The sequence below is a fragment of the Lithobates pipiens genome, unplaced genomic scaffold (assembly GCF_037356315.1).
Source record: "Lithobates pipiens isolate NorthernLeopardFrog02 unplaced genomic scaffold, aLitPip1_a1.2 Scaffold_8, whole genome shotgun sequence".
Lineage (NCBI taxonomy): Eukaryota > Metazoa > Chordata > Amphibia > Anura > Ranidae > Lithobates > Lithobates pipiens.
Window position 1 is genome coordinate 147,491,801 of NW_027507903.1, and position 21,152 is coordinate 147,512,952.

Below are 21,152 nucleotides of genomic sequence, written 5' to 3' on the forward strand. Positions count from 1 at the left end.
TCCAGTTCAACCTGAGCGTCTAACAATTGTCCCTATCCCTGTACATTACACACTCACATCGGTCCCTACCCTCAAGGAGCCTGCAATCCAAGGTGCCTATTCATATACTAGGGCCAATTTTGGACAATAGCCAATTAACCTACCTGCATGTCTTTTGGTTTGTGGGAGGAAACCAGAGTACCTGGCGGAAACCCACACAGGGAGAACATGCAAACGTGATGGATTGGAGGTAGCCTGATGTTAATGGATACAAGTCCGTTTACATCTCACCGCTCATAGAGCCATCAAAGGTTTGCCTGTGGCTGCTGAGTAAATGAGGACACACTGAATGGTCACAGATATCAAAAAATATAAAAAAATCTGTCCTGTTCAGCAGGATATAAAATCGCTGATCCCCTGGTGAATGGAAAGGAGGGACTGTGTGTGAAAGAGATATTCCCCTCACTTCCTGTCCTGGGGAAAAAATAAACTGCAGAAAACTCAAGTGTGAGTATCTCTACTGTATGGTATTTGGCCTAAGCATACAAGGTTTACATAATTTGCATATCCTGAAAGCTGAACGAAGTGCACTCCTGTGACCCACAGGAGAATTGGGGACCAAAGAGTTTTGGCCCGACTTCTCCTTTAAGTGTGACTCACAGAAGTAGAACAAGCATGCTGTAAATGAGGGACAGAAAAGTGTCAGAGTACCTCATCTCTTTACTTGCACTTTGGTCAGAGAGGCCTGGAATTCTTAAAAGAAGAGTTTGGCCCCGACAGCCTTCATTATTTTCTCAAGACAGAGTTCCATAAAGAGAAGATACCACAAGGTGCTTGCTATAACATTTAAAGTGGTATTAAACCCAAAACCAAAAATGATTTATATTGCAGCTTACCAATCATTGGATGTGGTGGCTGCATCAGTTTTTTTTCTTTTGGCTTTTTACCTGGTGATCTGGCCAGTAGCCCATTTCCGGTATTGGTGAGACAGAACTCTGCACAAATGAGAACAGAAGGCACAGCAGACAGCAGCATTGGCAGTTTTAGGAGATGGTAGTGTTAAATGTATTACCACATTTAGACGCACTAATAAACTAATGCCAAACCCCAGCACACACTTAAAGAAGGATGTCCAGCCTGGGTGAAAAAAACGCATTACAAATTTACAATTTAATATTAGGGCACTTACCTGTCCAGGGAGCCCACAATGTCTGCACCCCAACCGATCTTCAGATCGAATCCAGGTGCTGCTCCGCCATTCCTGTTAAGAGAAGCAGGCAGTGAAGCCTTTCAGCCTCACTGCTGGTTCCCTGCTGCACATGCACGAAGCTCGCTGTGCTTTCTAATTGGCCCGGAAGCGGGGAAAGGAGGGGGGGCGAACTTCCGGAGATGGGCTGTGGCCAATCTCCCGGAAGGGGGAAGGGATTCTGTCAAAAACAGCCCCCCTCCTGAAAGGTGCCAAACGTGACACCTGAGGGGGGGGGGGGGGAGGAAGCGTATAATACTCCAAAGACATGCAGGTAGGTTAATTGGCTTCTGTCCTAAATTGGCCCTGGTATATGAATGGGGACCTTGGATTGTGGGCTCCTTGAGGGTAGGGACCGATGTGAGTGTGCAATGTACAGAGATAGGAACAATTGTAGACACTCACTCAGGTTGAACTGAATGGACTGGTGTCTTTATTCAACCTTACTAACTATGTATACTGAATTTTTGGTATTTGTAAATTTTTGTAAATAGACACATACGATAAATAAGGACACTACAGTTGCTTATATGGGTATTGGAGGAGGTTAAGCCTCTGTCTTCCTACACAGGTCTGTGTTGGGGATAAAGGTAAAATAAAATGTAATAATTGCTTTGTGCATCAATTACCTTACCCTTCTGTCTGGATTCCAAATACCTCTGGCTAAACCATCCTGCAGTGTAATGGATTAAAGTGGTTCTAAAGGCAGAAGTTTTTTTGCCTTATTGCATTCTATGGTGCAGGTCCCCCTTATACTTACCTGGGCCCCACCTCAATCCATGTGCATGAAAGTTGCGGCTGTCCTGGGTCTCTCTCTACTCATTGGCTCAGTCAGCAGCAGCAAACTTTACATTCTCACACACAGTGCGATTTAGGTGGTTGAGCTGTAGGTTTTACTGATTGTTTTACTTTTATTAAAGCAGACCTATCAGTTATTTTACAAATTAGAATTTTAATATATTGTTAATATACATAGCTTAATAAGATACCTTTTAAAAGCAGCAGCCTGGGTGAATGCTACCATCAATCTGCTGCAGACAAAAGAAAAGCAATCCCCAGCAGTATTAGGGGTCTGAGCTGTGTAAAACGTTGCTAGCTGAGTTAAAATTGCTGCATTTGCAAACCAAAGCATGTGTACAGCCACATCTAGCTGTAATGGTAGAATTTAGGTGGGCGATTGGGGGGCAGAAAAACTACCGCTCGAACCACCTGTGTTTACTGTCCCCTGGCTGACTGTGTGATAGACCCCAAAGTGATGCAGACCCTGCAGCTTTCCTTATTAGAACACAGCACACCAGATCATTATAATGAGCCAGTCAGATTCTGTATAGAATCTGGGGAAATCGAAATAAAAGGTATGAATCTGCATCGCATAGTAGTCCATTATGTGTCACTTACCTGACACAGGAGCCAGCGAAGTCGCCGCTGTCCCCTGTAGTCCGCCGCATCCATCTTCTTGGTGGGGTCTCGCAGCTCCGCCGCTGTCATTCGGCGAAGCCGCGATGACGTCACTCCCGCGCATGCGCACGGGAGCCGACACGCGCGGCAGCTCCGTCGTTGAGAATGCTGCAGGCGCTCAGTGCGCCTGCGCCGTAGACAGCGGTGCCTGTTTTCGGGCAAATATCTCCTAAACCATATAGGTTTAGGAGATATTTCTTGGACCTACATGTAAACCTTAATCTAGGCTTACATGTAGGTCAAAGTGGTTTGTAAGGGTTTACAACCACTTTAACATGTAAAGTATTGTAGGTCTGCTTTAAAAACTAATTTCTCTTTTTAAATATAATTGTTTTTCTTTTGTTCTTTTATTATTTACCTGGGGTTCAGGTTTTATCATTGATGAACCCCCTAACAAAATGTATCATGTGGTATGAGTGCCACCATGTTTGTACCCCCAAATAAGGTATAACTATTTTAAATAACAATCATTGTATGCTCAGACGTGTCTTAAAAAATAATTATTGCATTGGTATCCTACACATCCATTGATTGATGTGTTTTTTGTTGGAAAACAAATGCTTTAGACGTCATGAATTGTTTTATTTACAGTAAGTTCCCTACTTACAAATTCTGTTCCGGGACCCCGTTTGTAAGTCCAACAAAGATCAGTGCTTGCAGATAATGGCAGTGAGCTCTGATCAGTGTGTTCTGGCGGTGGAGTCAACCTGTCAGAACACAAAGGCACACAGCAGGGAAGATCACCGCACCAACATTGATTGTGTTAGTACGACCATCTGTCAGTATTTTTTTTTATTTTTTTTCCTTCAGCTGGGTTGAACGAAAAAAAGAAAATTGGTGTGTGTGTAGCCAGCTTTACATGATTGTACATACGAGCACATGTTTGCGTCATTGAAAGTTGGCAACTTGAACTTTGGTATGTCAAATCAAGGTGATTACTGTGGCAGGTGGTATCGTTTGTGTTCACACTGTCCTAGTATGTAAGAGATGAAGGGTGCCGGTGCAGAAAATGGAGACAGGACGGCCGCACACCAGAATAATGCCTTTATTAAATGAAGCTCGATCCATACATCAATCAGACACAGGTCCAGATAACTGACGTGCTTTGCGCCATTAATGCCGCTTAATCGTAGCTCATGATTAAGTGCCTTTAACGGTGCGAAATGCGTCAGTTTATGTAGAACTGTGTCTCTGATTGATATATGGATCAAGCTTCATTTAATAAAGGCATTATTCTGGAGTGCGCCTGTCCTTTCTCCATTTTCTGCCATTGAACTTTGGTATGTTGGGGACTTACTTTAAAGACAATTCATGTTTAGTTTTTACTGGTGTCCGGAAATGTCTGGGTTATAGACAATAGTTCAGAATGAAATGTACAATGTTGTAACTAATGTTATGCTGGGTTTATAAGGAAATTGCTTTGTAATAGTCAGACCTGCTGAAGCTGCGTTATGTCGGTTGCACAATATACCAGTTCATAGGCCGATTGTTGAGCCCATAAAGGGGTTTGTGTTGCTTGTCAGATCTACTTTTCAGGGTTCACTTCCATTACCTTTGGCACTTCTTCAGAATATCATTGTCCGATCTGCAGTTAAGGGCTCCTTTTACGGACAGAGAGGTTATCGGCCTAATTCACAGATCAGTAATCCTCTGAATACCTCAGAAACAGAGGGGTTCCAAGGAAGAAGCAATGATCTGTGACGGGCACAGAAGTGCACACTGATAAAATGCAAGGCTAGTTTACAGCAGATCCAGCTAAGCTTATAAGTGTTACAAACAATATACATAGTGGAGCTACAACACAGACTGGGCTCAAACCATTCGTAGTTGGTGCTACAGTGACTGGCAGATGGCTAAGAACTGTTGAGAATGGGTAGCGTGATATTCTTTGTAGAAAGACCGTTTTTATAAGTGGTCATTGGTTCATTAAACCAAAATTGTTTTGTATCTGTGCAGAAAAATGCACCTTTAAGAAGTGGTAAACTGAGGTGAAGTTTTACAATGGGTGCAGCATCTTAACCACTTTCAGACCGGACCATTTTGCTGGTAAATGACCAGAGGTCTTTTTACACTTTGGCACTGCGCTGCTTTAACTGGTAATTGCGCGGTCATGCAATGTTGTACCCAAACAAAATTTGCGTCCTTTTCTTCCCACAAATAGAGCTTTCTTTTGATGGTATTTGATTGCCTCTGCGATTTTTATTTTTTGCGATATAAACGTAAAAAGACCGCAAATTTTGAAAAAAAATGATATTTTCTACTTTTTGTTATTAGAAAAATCCAATAAACTCAATTTTAGTCATACATTTAGGCCAAAATGTATTCAGCCACATGTCTTTGGTAAAAAAAAAGTCAATAATTGTATATTTATTGGTTTGCGCAAAAGTTGTCACATCTACAAACTAAGGTACGTTTTCTGCAATTTACGCAGCTTTTAGTTTACGACTGCCTATCTCATTTCTTGAGGTGCTAAAATGGCAGGGCAGTACAAAACCCCCCCAAATGACCCCATTTTGGAAAGTAGACCCCCTAAGGAAATTGATAAGAGGCATGTTGAGCCCATTGAATATTTTATTTTTTTGCCTCAAGCGATTGAATAATGACAAAAAAAAAATTTTTTTTTTTTTTTTACACAAAGTTGTCACTAAATGATATATTGCTCACACATGCTATGGGCGTATGTGAAATAACACCCCAAAATAAATTCTGCTGCTTCTCCTGAGTACGGGGATACCACATATGTGGGACTTTTTGGGAGCCTAGCCGCGTACGGGGCCCCGAAAACCAAGCACCGCCTTCAGGCTTTCTAAGGGCGTACATTTTTGAGTTCACTTCTCACTACCTATTACAGTTTTGAAGGCCATAAAATGCCAAGATGGCACAAAACCCCCACAAATGACCCCATTTTAGAAAGTAGACACCCCAAGCTATTTGCTGAGAGGCATGTTGAGTTCATGGAATATTTTATATTTTGCCACAAGTTGCGGGAAAATTACAAACTTTTTTTTTTTTTTTTTTTTTTTCACAAAGTTGTCACTAAATGATATATTGCTCACACATGCCATGGGCATATGTGAAATGACACCCCAAAATAAATTCTGCTGCTTCTCCTGAGTACGGGGATACCACATATGTGGGACTTTTTGGGAGCCTAGCCGCGTACGGGGCCCCGAAAACCAAGCACCGCCTTCAGGCTTTCTAAGGGCGTAAATTTTTGAGTTCACTTCTCACTACCTATTACAGTTTTGAAGGCCATAAAATGCCAAGATGGCACAAAACCCCCACAAATGACCCCATTTTAGAAAGTAGACACCCCAAGCTATTTGCTGAGAGGCATGTTGAGTCCATGGAATATTTTATATTTTGCCACAAGTTGCGGGAAAATTACAAACTTTTTTTTTTTTTTTTTTTTTTTCACAAAGTTGTCACTAAATGATATATTGCTCACGCATGCCATGGGCATATGTGAAATGACACCCCAAAATAAATTCTGCTGCTTCTCCTGAGTACGGGGATACCACATATGTGGGACTTTTTGGGAGCCTAGCCGCGTACGGGGCCCCGAAAACCAAGCACCGCCTTCAGGCTTTCTAAGGGCGTTACAGTTTTGAAGGCCATAAAATGCCAAGATGGCACAAACCCCCCCCAAATGACCCCATTTTGGAAAGTAGACACCCCTAAATTTAGGGGTACACTAGTGAGACTAGGTAATAAATGGCGGGTGCCCTGAAACTATAAAAAAATAACTAACCAACCAGCGTCACCTGTAACAGTTATATGGTGATCACTGGTGAAAGGGTTAACTAGGGGGCAATCAGGGGGCTTTATGCGGTAGTATATGGGGGTCCCTGGCGCTATAAAAAGCTGCGGCGAACCTAAATACCTACCTGCCTAACTAGCGTCACCTGTGACACTAATACAGCGATCAGAAAAACGATCGCTTATTAGGCTGGGTTCACACTGGAGCGATGCGGGAACGCCACGAATGCGCGGCGGGTTCCCGCATCGCATGCCTCCCGGCGGCAGTTCACACTGCCCTATGCGAACTGCTGGGAGTGTCAGTGAAATGTTACTGACACCCCCAGATCAGTTCGCATATCGCAGTGCGATCTGCAAACTCGGATCGCATGGTGTGAACACCCATGCGATCCGATTCTGCTGCGGGCCAAAAAAAGGGTCCCGTGCGAATTTGCGGCGGGTGCGGCGGGTGTGGCGGGTGCGGCGGGTGCGGCGAATGGCTGAACTCGAATCGCACAGAGATCGGATGTGATTTGCACTGCAGTGCGGTGCGAATCACATCCGTTCTCATAAACCGCTGCAATGTGAACCCAGCCTTAGTGACACTGGCGACGGGGGGTGATCACGGGGTTAAACCTTTATTGGGGGGGTTAGGGGGGTACCTTAGAACTAAAGGGGGCTAACCCTAACTGCCCTAACAGTTATTAGTCACAAATGACACCCGCCGGGTGATCAGGGGGTTAAACCTTTATTAGGTAATAAATGGTGGGTGCCCTGAAACTATAAAAAATAACTAACCAACCAGCGTCACCTGTAACAGTTATATGGTGATCACTGGTGAAAGGGTTAACTAGGGGGCAATCAGGGGGCTTTATGCGGTAGTATATGGGGGTCCCTGGCGCTATAAAAAGCTGCGGCGAACCTAAATACCTACCTGCCTAACTAGCGTCACCTGTGACACTAATACGGCGATCAGAAAAATGATCGCTTATTAGGCTGGGTTCACACTGGAGCGATGCGGAAACGCCGCAAATCCGCGGCGGGTTCCCGCATCGCATGCCTCCCGGCGGCAGTTCACACTGCCCTATGCGAACTGCTGGGAGTGTCAGTGAAATGTTACTGACACCCCCAGATCAGTTCGCATATCGCAGTGCGATCTGCAAACTCGGATCGCATGGTGTGAACACCCATGCGATCCGATTCTGCTGCGGGCCAAAAAAAGGGTCCCGTGCGAATTTGCGGTGGGTGCGGCGGGTGTGGCGGGTGCGGCGGGTGCGGCGAATGGCTGAACTCGAATCGCACAGAGATCGGATGTGATTTGCACTGCAGTGCGGTGCGAATCACATTCGTTCTCATAAACCGCTGCAATGTGAACCCAGCCTTAGTGACACTGGCGACGGGGGGTGATCACGGGGTTAAACCTTTATTGGGGGGGTTAGGGGGGTACATTAGAACTAAAGGGGGCTAACTCTAACTGCCCTAACAGTTATTACAGTCACAAATGACACCAATGCAAAAAAAAAAAAAAAAAAAAAAAAATGACATTGGTGTCACTGTGACTGGGGGGCAGGGGTAATTGGGGGGGTGATCGGGGGGTAAAGGGGGGGTGTGAGTGTGCCTGGCATGTTCTACTGTGTGTGTAGAGTGTTGGTGCAACTCACCGATCCGCTCTCCTCCGTGTCGGAACGGAAAATACCGACACGGAGGAGAGAATACATCACTTCCTCTCCTGTGTTTACATTACAGGAGAGGAAGTGATGTCACGGGGGATTCCTATTCGTCGGGAGCGATCGCGAGGGGGTGGCCATGAACGAATGGCCGTCCCCTCGTCCGGGATCGCTCCCGCACGAATACCGACCGCCGCAGGCACCGGGCGGGGGCCCGATCGGGCCCCCGACCCGCGGGAGGCAAGGGACGTACATGTACGCCAATATGCCTGCCCGTGCCATGCTATCGACGTACATCGTCGTGCGGCGGTCGGCAACTGGTTAATGTAGTAAAGATGTCCTTTCTTCGTGGTTCTGCTGGTCATGCTTTCCTGTTTCAGGGGGGCTTCTGTCCTTTGCAGAGTCCTATGGAGAAGGGAAGTGATTAACAGCTGCTTCGGGAGCTCTATAAATCACTCTCCTTTGGGGATGAGCAGAGATGCATCATATGTTTTTTAGTTTAGGGTGCCAGTGCATGTTGGTGCAGTTAGTGTCACCTTGTCAGTAAATTTTATGAATGCAGGCACAAAAGCTGATGTTGTAACAAGTGATTGTATAAGTGCATGCCTCCCCAACCAGAAATTCAGGGAGTGGAGGATGCAATGTAAATGTAAGCCCTTGTACACACGGTCGGACATTCCGACCACAAAATCCATCAGATTTTTCCAGACGGATTTTGTCCGAAACTGTTGTTGCATACACTCGGTCGGACAAAGTTGTCGGAAAATCAGATCGTTCGGAACACGATGACGTTCGTTCGTTGCGACGGGACTACGTTCAGGCTAGTAGCCAATAGCTTTGGTCTTGTAATTTGATCTGAGCATGCGTGGCACTTTGTCGATCGGCTCATGGTGTCGGAAAATTTGATATCCAGCTCTCTAACTTTGTTGGTCGGACATTCCGATGCAAAAAGTCCGATGGAGCCCACACATGGTCGGATTATCCGACAACACGGTCCAAACGGACATTTTCCGGCGGAATGTCCGACCGTGTGTACAAGGGCTAAGATTTTTTTAAACTTTGTGGTGACGCATAATATTGCTGTTAAAGAGGCTTAAAGTGGTTCTAAAGGCTTGAGGTTTTTTTTTACCTTCAGGTGTTCTATGCATAAAGGTAAAAAAACGTCCCTGTGCACGAGAGCCTCTTCTTTCTGGGGAGTCTGCCTCCTCGTTGACTTCCTCTGCTGTCAATCACAGCCAGTGAGCCAATGAGGGGAGAGAGGGGCGGGGCTGAGCATCATCTCTCTGTGTGAATAGACAAGCAGAGCAGTGGCTGGGGAGTGAGCCTGCTTGGGTGCCCCCATTGCAAGCTCCTTGCTCTGGGGGCACTCAGCAGGTGAGAGGGCCCAGGAGCGCTGGCGGGGGGACCCAAGAAGAGGGGGATCAGGGCTGTTCTGTTCAAAACCACTGCACAGTGCAGGTAAGTATAACATGTTATTTATATATATAAAAAAAAAAAAAGCAACCTTTAACATCACTTTAAGCATTACGCTATGCTCAATTTACCATTAAGAATTTAAGCCATAATACAAAGGTTGGGTAGCAGAGGTGTTGGGCCAATATGTTGGTCATGTCTGCTTTCTAAAACCTTGCAGCCTGCCGTTTTCTTTATTTTTCCTACAGGAATCAGTTGTGCACCCCTAAAATAAACCTTAGTTGACAAACTTAAAAATTTCTGTGCTAAAAAAAAACATAAAAAATTGTGACATACAATAAATTGCATAAAACTTAGCCAAACACATAGCTCTTAACGTGCGAAATCAAATTAAACGTGCCAATTATTTTTCTTCCTCCAATAGTCCAAATAAACTGATCCCATGTTTCACTACAATCAAGTAAGATGAGGCTTCCTTTATTTTCACAAATCCTCAAAAGTGCTTATATAAATTCACCTCAGTGCTCCCCCATTAGGTATGTGCTCACCTCATGAAGCGCGACCTCACATTTAGGTTTGTTTAAAAACAGCCTCTTAGTCACCTTGTACTAATACATCGTGTTTTCCTCCTTTCCGTCCTTGTTGTACAAGTCAAATTGGTGGAGCGGGAGTCGGATAAAAGTGAGAGGGTCTTGTCCACCAATAGTAATCCCCCTGAGGAAGTCACGTGGCCCTGTGACGTAATGCGTAGGGGAGGGGCTCGATGGTTTGACAGGACGCTGAGTTTGTCTTTGGAGCGGCACAGAGCTGTTGCAGTGTGGTAGATTCACAATTTTTGCATGCTGTACATAGTTGGTGCACTAGAGCGCCTGTTTAAATGTGAGTTTGATACAATCTTTTTAATAAATGTAATTGGTTTTAAAACATATAAGCACTATTTGGAGCTCTTTCGTGCATATATATTGAGCAATGGCACGGAAAAACTGACAGGACAGAAAGGAGGAAGACACGATGCATTAGTCCAAGGTGATTAAAAGGCTGTTTTTGACCAAGCATAAATGTGAGGTCACACTTCATGAGGTGAGTGCATACCTAATGGGAGAGCACTGAGGTGAATTTATATAAGCGCTTTTGAGGATTTGTGAAGATAAAGGAAGCCTCATCTTACTTGATTGCACTGAAGCACAGGATCAGTTTATTTGGACTATTTGAAGAAGAAAAATAATGAATTCTTGGCACAGGTTTAATTTGATTTCACATCTTATGAGATATATGTATGGTTAAGGTTTATGCAATTTATTATATGTCATGATTTTGATGGTTTATTAGTGCAATTGTTATGTTTATTTTTTGCACATATATTGAGAGTGTGCTCCTTGCTGCCTGCTTTAACACTATTGATTAGATATTTTAGTTGCTCACAAGACTCTGAGATAAACCTTAGTAGACAGTTGGATATTTTATAAGACCCCTTTCACACTTGTGTGACTTTTCCTGCGACTTTTGACCTCAAGTTTACACAGGTAATTGCATCAGATTTGCGTTAAAATCGCACAACTCAAGGCAGTTTGAAAGGAGGCTAAAGATAATTCTAGATGAGTGCTGCAGTATTTTATATAGTGTGATGTAAAGGATTTGTTAATAATTCACCCATCTGCACTTTATCATTTTAGCATATGATGAAAATAAGCTATGATGTGGTGAAACGGTGGATCAACGAGGCACAGGAAGCTGCTTCTAGTGACAACATCATGGTCCAGGTACAGTCATGCATTTAGCATATACCATATTTCCAGTGTGTACAGTCATTCCAATTTTTTTTTTTAATTATACATATCACTAAGGCCCCTTTCACACTGGGGTGCTTTGCAGGTGCTGCAGAGCTAAAAATATCGCCTGCAAAGCACCCTGAAACAGCTGCTGCTGTCTCCAGTGTGAAAGCCCGAGGACTTTCACACTGGAATGGTGCAGGATGGTCAAAAAAGTCCTGCAAGCCGCATCTGTGGAGCGCTGGGGGAGCAGTGTATTTACCGCTCATAATGCGCCCCTTCCCATAGAGAACAATGGAGCAGCGCTGCAAACCCACCTGCAAAGCACTGCCGCAGCTGCACTTTGCAGGTGGTTTTAACCCTCTTTCAGCCACTAGCGGGGGTTAAAACTGCCCCACTAGCGGCCGTATATCGCCACTAAAACAACGATAAAGCACAGCTAAATGTAGCAATGCTTTACCACCAGCGCCCGCAACGCCCCAGTGTGAAAGTAGCCTAAAGCTCACTGTAAACATGAAGCCTCCAGATCTGGTGGCTGAGTTATGGGAGTTACCAGAATGCAGTACGCAATAGACAACTATATTTCTCAGTCATTAGCGTGTACTGAATGAATTGTGCTCCCCTGTATCTTGTCATTTATGCAGAAGCTGCCTCGTGCAGTTTTCCTTGGATATAAATTGATCAATTCACTTTTTCTCCAGAAGTTCACAGATGATGCTTACTACACATAGGATGGGATAGAACCCTGCTGCAGTTCAGATATCTTTTAGTCAGGTGTATGTTACGCCCTTCAACTCTCTTGCAGACTTGAAGGGCCTCCAGGAGGCACAGGTATAAGAGGAGGGTGAAAGAGTGTACAGCTGATGCCCCTGCATTCACTGCGCTATTATAATGTTTATATATAAGCTATAAAGCAAATGTCTGACAAGTATAGAACACTATGCCGCAGTGTAAAGCATTTAAATATAAATATATAAAAGTGAAATATCTTTTTTTTTTTTTTTTTTTTATGTCATGAGAAAGTGTAATTGATGTGCCTTTAAAAAAAAAAAAAAATGTTATGACCTCACAACTGAACTATAGGGAAACTGACTGCAACCCTGTATGTAAATCCAGAGATGCATTATATATATTATAATTTTTTTAAATATATATATTATAGAATATTTATATTTATGTCCTCCCCCCCTTTTTTTTTTTTTTTTTTTTTCTCCATTGTGACCAACAACTCGGCTTTCAACAGTATCATGCATTGGGACTTCTCTACTATTTGAGGAAGAATGATCGTCTGGCCGTGGCCAAAATGATAAATAAGTTTACTAAATCTGGACTGAAATCTCCATTTGCATACTGCATGTTGATTCGAATTGCTAGCCGGTTACTGGAGGAGTCTGATGAGGGGTAAGGCAAATTGTCTTATTTTAAATGGGAACTCCAGTTAAACAGTTAACTTTGCAGTTGTAATGGATATATGCAAATAATACTCTTACCTACCAAAGACTTCTGATCCAGACACCTCTGGCAAATAACACAGCCAGGCCCTGGATCTTTCTGCAGATATCTGTTAATACTTGAGTAGGTTTAGGACCTGGCCCAGTCTGTGAGTGGCAACAGTAAAAGAGCAGCACTGCATGGACAGGAATATTACTGTTCCTTTTTTTTATACTGTAAACATGTTCCCTGCTAATTAGTAGAGCCTTGATAGACTGACGCAGAGTGGTGACATTCCCAATTAGGACATCATTGCCCAGTGAGCGATGGCAGTATAATGGATATATAGCATGTGAAGTTTTTAGCAAAGTTGAAAGTTTAGCCCTTAATAACAAATGAAACCAGGACTGGCTTTTAAAGCGGTAATAAACCCAAGAGCAAATATTTATTATGTTTGCTCATTCTTAGATGTGGCTGCATTTAATCGATTCTCTTTTTTTTTTTTTTTGAGGCTTTCTTTTCTTTGTTTACTTTTTCGCTGGGTGATCTAGCACCTATAGTAGGTCTGTTGTTTTTCATCACAACAAGTGTACTTGCAGATATAGCAGTTACAGGGATGAAGACACACTATTTTTTACTTATGACAAAGGTGCTTACAATGATCTGCTTTTTATTTTTTTTATATAAAACCTTTATCCCAAAAGGAACAAAACTGCTGGTACTGCCTATAAAGTGTGAGCTTGAGCTTGGCCTAAATTTGTTAGTATATTTAAATCTGCTTGCACATTTCTCCCCCCGACTGACAATGCTGCTGTCCAAAGCTGCCCCCTGTGCTCCTTTATCCAGAGTATGGGCACTCTAATACAAGAGGTGTGCTACTGGCCAGATCAGCAGGTGAAAACAGGGAAAAAGCTTAAAAAAAAGAAAACGAATGCAGACATCACATCTAATGATTGGTAAATGTCCATATATTTTTTGGTTTGGCGTTTATTACTGCTTTTAATGTAATAGCAAGCACTTTGTGTATGCTCTTTATGGAACTCTGTCTTGAGAAAATAATGAAGACTGTCAGTGCCAAACCCCCGCATCATTAGATGTGATTAACAGCAGCGCAAGCCAATGGCTGCGCTGCTTTCAATCCATCCACTGTAACCAATCTGCGGCCAGGCTAATCAGCGACGAGGATGTTGGGTGCAAGCGTGGGCTTTCGAGGGGTCAGGTAAGTAAAACGGGGGGGGGGGGGGGGGGGCTGGGGGCTACTGGTATTGTCTGATGTTTTTCACCTTCATAGAATGCATTAAGGTGAAAAAAAAATTTCTTTACCTTTACAACCACTTTAAAGCTGCATTCACACCTGAGCATTTCAAAGTCGCACATTTGTACTGTGATTTTGTACAGGTCACCCATGTAAAAAGCAGAAAAATGCCTGTAATCTGCCCCAAAGAAGCTCATGTTCTTTTTTGAGCTCAAGGTGTTTTTCAGGCATTTTTGCTTCAGATGACAAAACACTCAGATGTGAAGAGGTGCCATTGAAATTAATGGGATTTTGCTTGTTAAGTGTTTTTCAGGCGTTTTATGAGCTGAAAACGCTCAAGTGTGAATGCAGCGTAAAGGAGAAGTAGGGCGATAGCGTTTTGGTCTCTACTTCTCCTTTGGGTCACAGGCGTGCACTTTGTTCTGCGCGCCTGTGACCCGGTTTCAGCCAATCGCAAGCTAAAGTCCCCTATCAGCTGTCACTCAACTGGTCCAGGCTCTGGAAAGGTCCCAACTTTAATGTCCAGATCTACCCAGATGCCTGAACTGACAGCTGGCTCAACTTCCAGGGCTCTGTACAGAGGGAGCGATCTGTCAGTTTCTCATCCCTGTAAAGCAGGGATGAGAAACTGAGAGATTTAGTAGTAAAAAAGCAGCACACGTTACAAAGCGCACATTTAACCCCTTGATCGCCCTAGATGTTAACCCCCATCCCAGCCAGTTTAATTTGTACAGTATTATCACTGATCACTGGTAATGTCAGTGGCAGTTATTCAGTTTTCCCCAGTGTCATATTGCCACTGCACTATCGCAGTCACTGATTACTGCCATTAGTAGTATTAAACAAAAAAATCTAGTATATACTGCCTACCATAGCTTGTAGGTGCCATAGCTTCTTTTTCTTTTTTTTTTTTTTTTATATGCAAACAAATCAATATGCGGTTATTAGTTTACTTATTACTTTTATCAAAAGCATGTAGCAAAATGCATTTTGGCCAAAACATTTTTTTATTGGATATGTTTTATAGCAGAAAGTAAAAAGCATTTATTTTTTTTCTACATTTTCAGTCTCATTTTTATATTGCAAAAAATAAAACCAAGTGGTGATCAAATACCACCAAAAGAAAGCTGTATTTGTGTGAAATAACATGGTAAAAATTTAATTTTGGGTACAGCGGTGCATTACCGTGAAATTGCCAGTTAGCTAGTGGCTCCCGCTGCAGTCTCAGCCAAAGAAGGCAGAGACCCCAGAGAGCTGCTGCTCTCATTGCTGGATCGAGGTGGCACTGAAGGGAGCTGCTGCACAGAGAAGGTTTTTTTTTTTTACCTTCATGCATGAAGGTGAAAAACCTTGAGCCTTAAAAGAGAGGTATGTGTGTGTGTTTTGTTTTTTTTGGGGGTTTTTATTTTTTTTATTTTATTTTTATTTTTTTAGGAATTTTACTTATCTGGGTGGATGCAGCATCGGTCCGTTGCATTTGTCCCTCGGCACCTCTGCACTGAAAACCGAGCTATCGAACACCGTCGATCGCTCGGCTTTCACAGCTCCATGAGCAGAGAGCTGTAGACTGTCAGTCACAGCTCTCTGCTCATTGGAGCGCTGAGCTGCGGAGCGAGCTGAGCAGCTGTTTCATGTTCTCATCAGCTCACTGAGAGGCTGAGCCGGGTGTCAGTCCAGCCACCTGGCAGATCCGGATTTTATTGTCAGGGTGACTCGATGCCTGGATTGATATCCGTGACGTCAGCAGTGCGGACTTCAGTCCTCTCTGCTAAAATGGTTCACAGGAGTGCAAAACGAAGTGCACTCCTGTAATCCATAGGCGAAGACCACCCAAACGAGCTTTGGCTGGACTTCTCATTTAACAATCACTTTAAAGATTTGGGGGGTTGATCTTCTGTTTTGCAACATGTTTTACATTTTTGTGATCTTGATTTCTTAGTTATCTTTTCCCCACAGCAACTTGCTGCTCTTTTATATTTTAAAAGCCTTTTCTTTTGTAGTTCATCATTCGTGTATTATTTATAGGCACAACAGTCCTTTGTTTGACTTTATTGAAAGTTGCCTTCGGAACAAACATGAAATGGTGATCTATGAGGCAGCCTCGGCCATCATTCACTTGCCCAACTGCACTGCGAGAGAACTAGCCCCAGCAGTTTCAGGTAAGAGGCCATCAGCTTGCTTCAAACAGTCCTAGTGCTTGTGTAAACAGGCGTTGTTTTGCTTTGTTTGAAACTTTATTAGTACAGTTTGGATGACAGTTCTGAGGCTGCATTTAGCCTGCTTTGCTTTGCGTTCCTTTGGATGCAACAGATCTTATTCAAATGTGTTTGCATTGCAGGTAGTCCAGGTCAAACCCAACCATTTGCTGTTTGAGGAGCTATGCATTATGACTCAAAAGGCAGTAACAACCATGTACATGAGATCTATCTATCTGTATGTAATCTGAGAAGAAAACAAAAATAGAAAACTATATTAGTAACAAGTTTTTATTTAGTTTTTTTTTTTCATTTTATTTATAGTTTCATTGTGTATTATGCCATCTGCATAGAAAACTAGAAAGGGAAAATGCGTAGACAACCAAAATCTTAAGGAATAATGAAAAGGGGAATTGCACTCACAAACTTTTGTGAATGTTCTGTCCAACACAGTAACCATAAAAAATCATCACGAATAGGGTTTCATGTGGGGGATAGGCTCAGGGTAATAACTGGTTACAATGCAAAACTGCATCCTGCTCTAGTTCAAGAGACATGAAGACCACAAATAGAACCATAGTACATAGATCCACTCACTAATAATAGAAGCATAATGAGCTTGCCATAACCTCTGATGCCATATCTACAGCCGGCTGTATCCAGTGATCAGACTGTTCATCCAGTCCAGTCTCTTTCCCCTATTGCAGGACTGTAATGCATAAATCTGCCAGGAGCTGTACAAGTCCAGTCCTGTGTACTGGTGACTTTGCCATGGGTCAAGGAGCAGCAAGTCGGGGCTCAGTATTGCTTCTGTGTTTGGTTTTGGTTGTTGGGCGAATGAAGCTTTTTAATTTTCCTGTGTAAGATATAATATTAGATTTTGCCAGTTGTCAGCTACAGTTATTAACACTATTAAAAACAAGGGTTGAACCATAAACTCAAAATATAGTTACTGGGAATTTTAATAAAATTGTGGCAACCTTAATATTAAAACACTATTATCATTTATCACCGATTTATTCTTAAAATTAGTATAACTGCATTGGCACTATTTTACCACTAGGCAGACCTCCTCCTTAGATAATAAGTAGCCTATCACATAAAAGAAAATTGTAATATTTGCCCCATTTGAAACATGCAGGACACTAAGGGCTTATTTGCATTTTTGTCAATACCTTGTATTTAAGCGCTATATTATAAGCGTTTTTAAAGCCTCATAACATCCCTTCAATACCTGTCATGAATGTTACAATGGGCACCTCACAGTGTAGTACACACACAGGAGTGGTAGCGCTGTGTTTAAAAAACGAAGCAGCGTGTCGCTTTTCATAGGCACCAATGCTTATCAGTCACCTCCATTAATTTCAATGGTATTGCCCCATAGCGACCCTGTATAGTTTACATTGTGCTAGTGAAGTATTTATAAAGTATTTGTGGGGTGCTGTGGTAGAGGCAGTGGAGGCTCCTATATCCTAGAATGCACTGGGAAATAATAGAGAACTAGGACAGAACAGCTCCAGTCACTTCCTGTTTGTACAGAGCAGTCATGGGGTAACATAATTTGCTTCTGTGTATAGGCAAAAGCATCAAGCCAGCCAGCCATTAATACTGAAAGTGCCAGGCAGGAGTAGAGACATTGAGTATTATTGCCAGCAGCAAAGCTTTTTGTATCAGCAAGAGACCTCGTGTGCAAGCCTCAGTACATGGAAGGGACAGTGCCAGCAAATGTCATGAAGGCTATTCAATGTACTTGTGCCCATAGAACAGCACATGGGGTAATATGATTCGAGCATACCAAAAAGAAAGACAGACAGATCTGTCAGCAAGCAGGTATTATGCTTAGATTGGGAGCTGGACCAAGCCAAGAGTCAAAGAGATTAAAATCTACAAATATGTTTTGCAGATAATTCACAAAAATACCTGCTATCACACAACAACCTAAACACCTCAACGCAGATAATTTCTTCTACATCACTTTCCCATTATTATTATTATTATTATTATTATACAGGATGTATATAGCGCCAACAGGTTGTGCAGTGCTTTACTACATGAGGGCAGACAGTACACTTACAATACAAATCAATACAGGAGGGATCAAAGAGCCCTGCTCGTTAGAACTTACCATCTAGAAGGGAGGGTCAATTGGAACAAAAGGTAATAACTGTGGGGGGGTGAGCTGATGGAGAAAATGAAAATACAGTTGTTAGGTGTGGGTTGGGTAGGCTTCTCTGAAGAAAAGGGTTTTCAGGGATCGTCTAAAAGCTAATAGAGTAGGAGATAAGCAGACAGATTGGGGTAGGGCATTCCATAGGATTGGAGAGGCTTTGGAAAAGTCCTGGAGGCAAGCATGGGAGGAGGTGACAAGGCAGCTAGAGAGCAGAAGGTCTTGAGAGGAACAAAGAGAACGAGTAGGTTGGTATTTAGAGACTAGGCTAGTGATTGTAGCTGGGGGCTAAATTGTGGATGCCTTTGTAAGTAATTGTTAGTATTTTGAATTGAATTTGTTGGGTGAGCGGAAGCCAGTGGAGGGATTGACAGAGAGGGGTAGCCGAGCGCTTGGTAAGGTGGATGAGTCTGGCAGCAGCATTCATGATGGATTGAAGAGGTGATAGACTATGTAGAGGTAAGCCAGTGAGAAGGGAGTTGTAGTAGTCGAGGTGAGAGATGACCAGGGAGTGAATTAAGTTTTGTTGTGTCATTGGTTAGAATGGGGCGTATTTTGGAGAGGTTGTAGAGGTTGAGGCGGCAAGATTTGGACAGTGAGGTGCGGTTGGAGAGAAGAGAACCAGCAAACCGTACAGTCACGGAGACCAAAGGCGTGACTTTTTTTTTTTTTTTTTTGAGGGGGTGGTCATCCATATCAAAGGCAGCAGAGAGCTCCTGGGGTAGGAGTACAGAATCGTGTTGATCGGTTTTGGCCATTAGTAGGTCATTTGATAGTTTTAGGAGAGCAGTTTCTGTGGAGTGTTGAGGACAAAATCCAGACTGACGGGAATCAAGAAAGCTATTATCAGCAAGATGGATGCTCAGTTGGTTGTAGACCAGACGTTCAAGGAGTTTGGATAAGAAGGGGAGCAAGGAGATGTGGCATAGGTTTTTAAGATTGGATGGGTCCAGTGAGGGCTTTTTAAGTATGGGTCTGACAAGGGCATGTTTTAGTGAGTTGGGGAAGATGCCAGAAGAGAGGGAGAGATTGAAGATGTTGGTTAGAGAATGTAGCTATGAGCCAGAGGGTGAACGTAGCATTTGCAAGGAGCCAGAGGGCAGGTGGTAAGGTGGAAGTGAGCATGTAGTTTAGCAACCTTGTCTATAGTGGTGTGGGTGAAAGAGGGAAGTAATGATTGTACCTGTTGATATGAAGTTTAAAGCGTGGAGGGTATCTGAACAGTAGAGATCTCCTCACAAATTGCCCCTTTCACATGGGCTTTCCGATCAAGTCCTCCTTTCAGTTTTTCAGGCAGACCCGATTGAACCCTCCATTTACTCCTATGGAGTGGCGAATATCAGCGGTGACATATTTGGATAGCTTGGGGTGAAAACGGACGGGTGGTTCTTTTTCATCTGATCTCCATAGAGGAGAGCAGGGCTTTGGGGGTTATCTTGCAGGCTTGCTCCCGAGTCCTTTATTTGGCGTCCATAGCTGACAACTACAGGACTCTGCCTCGGCCCTGACGTCATTGGAGTTGATTGACTGCAGTGCGAGCCAATGGCTGCGCTGCTATCAATCTAGCCAATGAAGAGCCAAGAAGCCAGCGCATTCACGACGCTGGACTTTTGAGGGCTCAGGTAAGTAAACAGGGGGTGCCGGGTGGCCTGTAAGCATCGGATATTTTTTCACCTTAATGCATAGGATGCATTAAGGTGAAAAAAACGGGAAGCTTTACAAACCCTTTAAGCAATTCCCACTAGAAGAACACTTTTATTGGGAATTTACGAAGCACAGGCATTTCCTTGTCAGAATATTCCCACTCACCAAGCTTTGCATCGGGTTTATTTATAATTTTATCACAATACATATGCATAGCAGTGTTCCGTTCACTGCTTTATTAGCCAATACACTTAGAACAGATAAAGCTTTTATTTTATTTCACCCAAAAAAAAAAAAGCCTGTCCCCTGCCACACAGGGAGCAGAGGTTCCAATTTTCAGCTGGCGGTAAGCACTGAGACACTGCTTGCCTGAAAAAGAAAACAAATTATAAAGCATTAACACTATTTTGATGCATCTGGAATGAATTTAAATGGAAGGTTCCCTTTTGTGTTGGATCTGTGTTTTTTTTTTTATTCCTTTTTTTTTTTTTTTTAAGTCATGTTGAAGTTTAGTTGTCAGAATTGCTAATTAGAGGCTGAACTTTAGATGTACAATAAGAAAACAAACATTCATGAGGAATGTTTTAATTTGCCAGAAGTTTTGACATTTTCAGCAAATCCAGGCACTCCTGACAAACGGCACAGTCCTGTCCTGGAACTTTCTCCTGACCTCAGTACAGCCATGGCTGTTGAGAATGACACAAATATTATTTTCACAAAGAGTGCTGCTTCAGTGTTTTTAGCTCTTGTAATTATACTGAAGTATAATTGCAAGCATTTCAGAAGTGTCAACTTTTATTGACAATGACATGATGTTTATACAAAGAGTCAATATTTGCAATCCACAATCCATTCTCAAAGTTTGCCACGGCTGTACAGTTAACTGCTTAAGGACACCTCCTGCACATTTACGTCGGCATAATGGCATGGCTGGGCACAATTACGTACCTGTACGTTGCTCTTTAAGTGCCCAAATAGTTTTTTATAGCGTTTGATGTAGTAGGGCATAGTTAAAAGCATTAAATTAAATAAAATAAAATAAAAAGTTGCTGAGCTTAAAAAATCCAAACTTATATGTGTATCATCAGAAAATTTCCACCCGTGCAAAACTAAACATTAAAAACCATAAATCAAAAAAGTCCATCCATAAAAAAGAAATATTCAAATAGTGAGCCGTTTTTTGATCTGCC

The 21,152-nt window shown here is 42.8% G+C and overlaps 1 protein-coding gene across 1 annotated transcript in view; it reads left to right on the forward strand.

Annotated features, from left to right (window-relative positions):
* Nucleotides 1-21,152, forward strand: part of COPG2 (coat protein complex I subunit gamma 2) — a 77,398-nt gene that overhangs the window by 20,435 nt on the left and 35,811 nt on the right. The window contains exons 8-10 of the mRNA XM_077472178.1: nt 11,175-11,261; nt 12,514-12,671; nt 15,982-16,115. Of these exons, the coding sequence (XP_077328304.1) occupies nt 11,175-11,261; nt 12,514-12,671; nt 15,982-16,115 (379 nt within the window). The remainder of the gene's footprint in view (nt 1-11,174; nt 11,262-12,513; nt 12,672-15,981; nt 16,116-21,152) is intronic.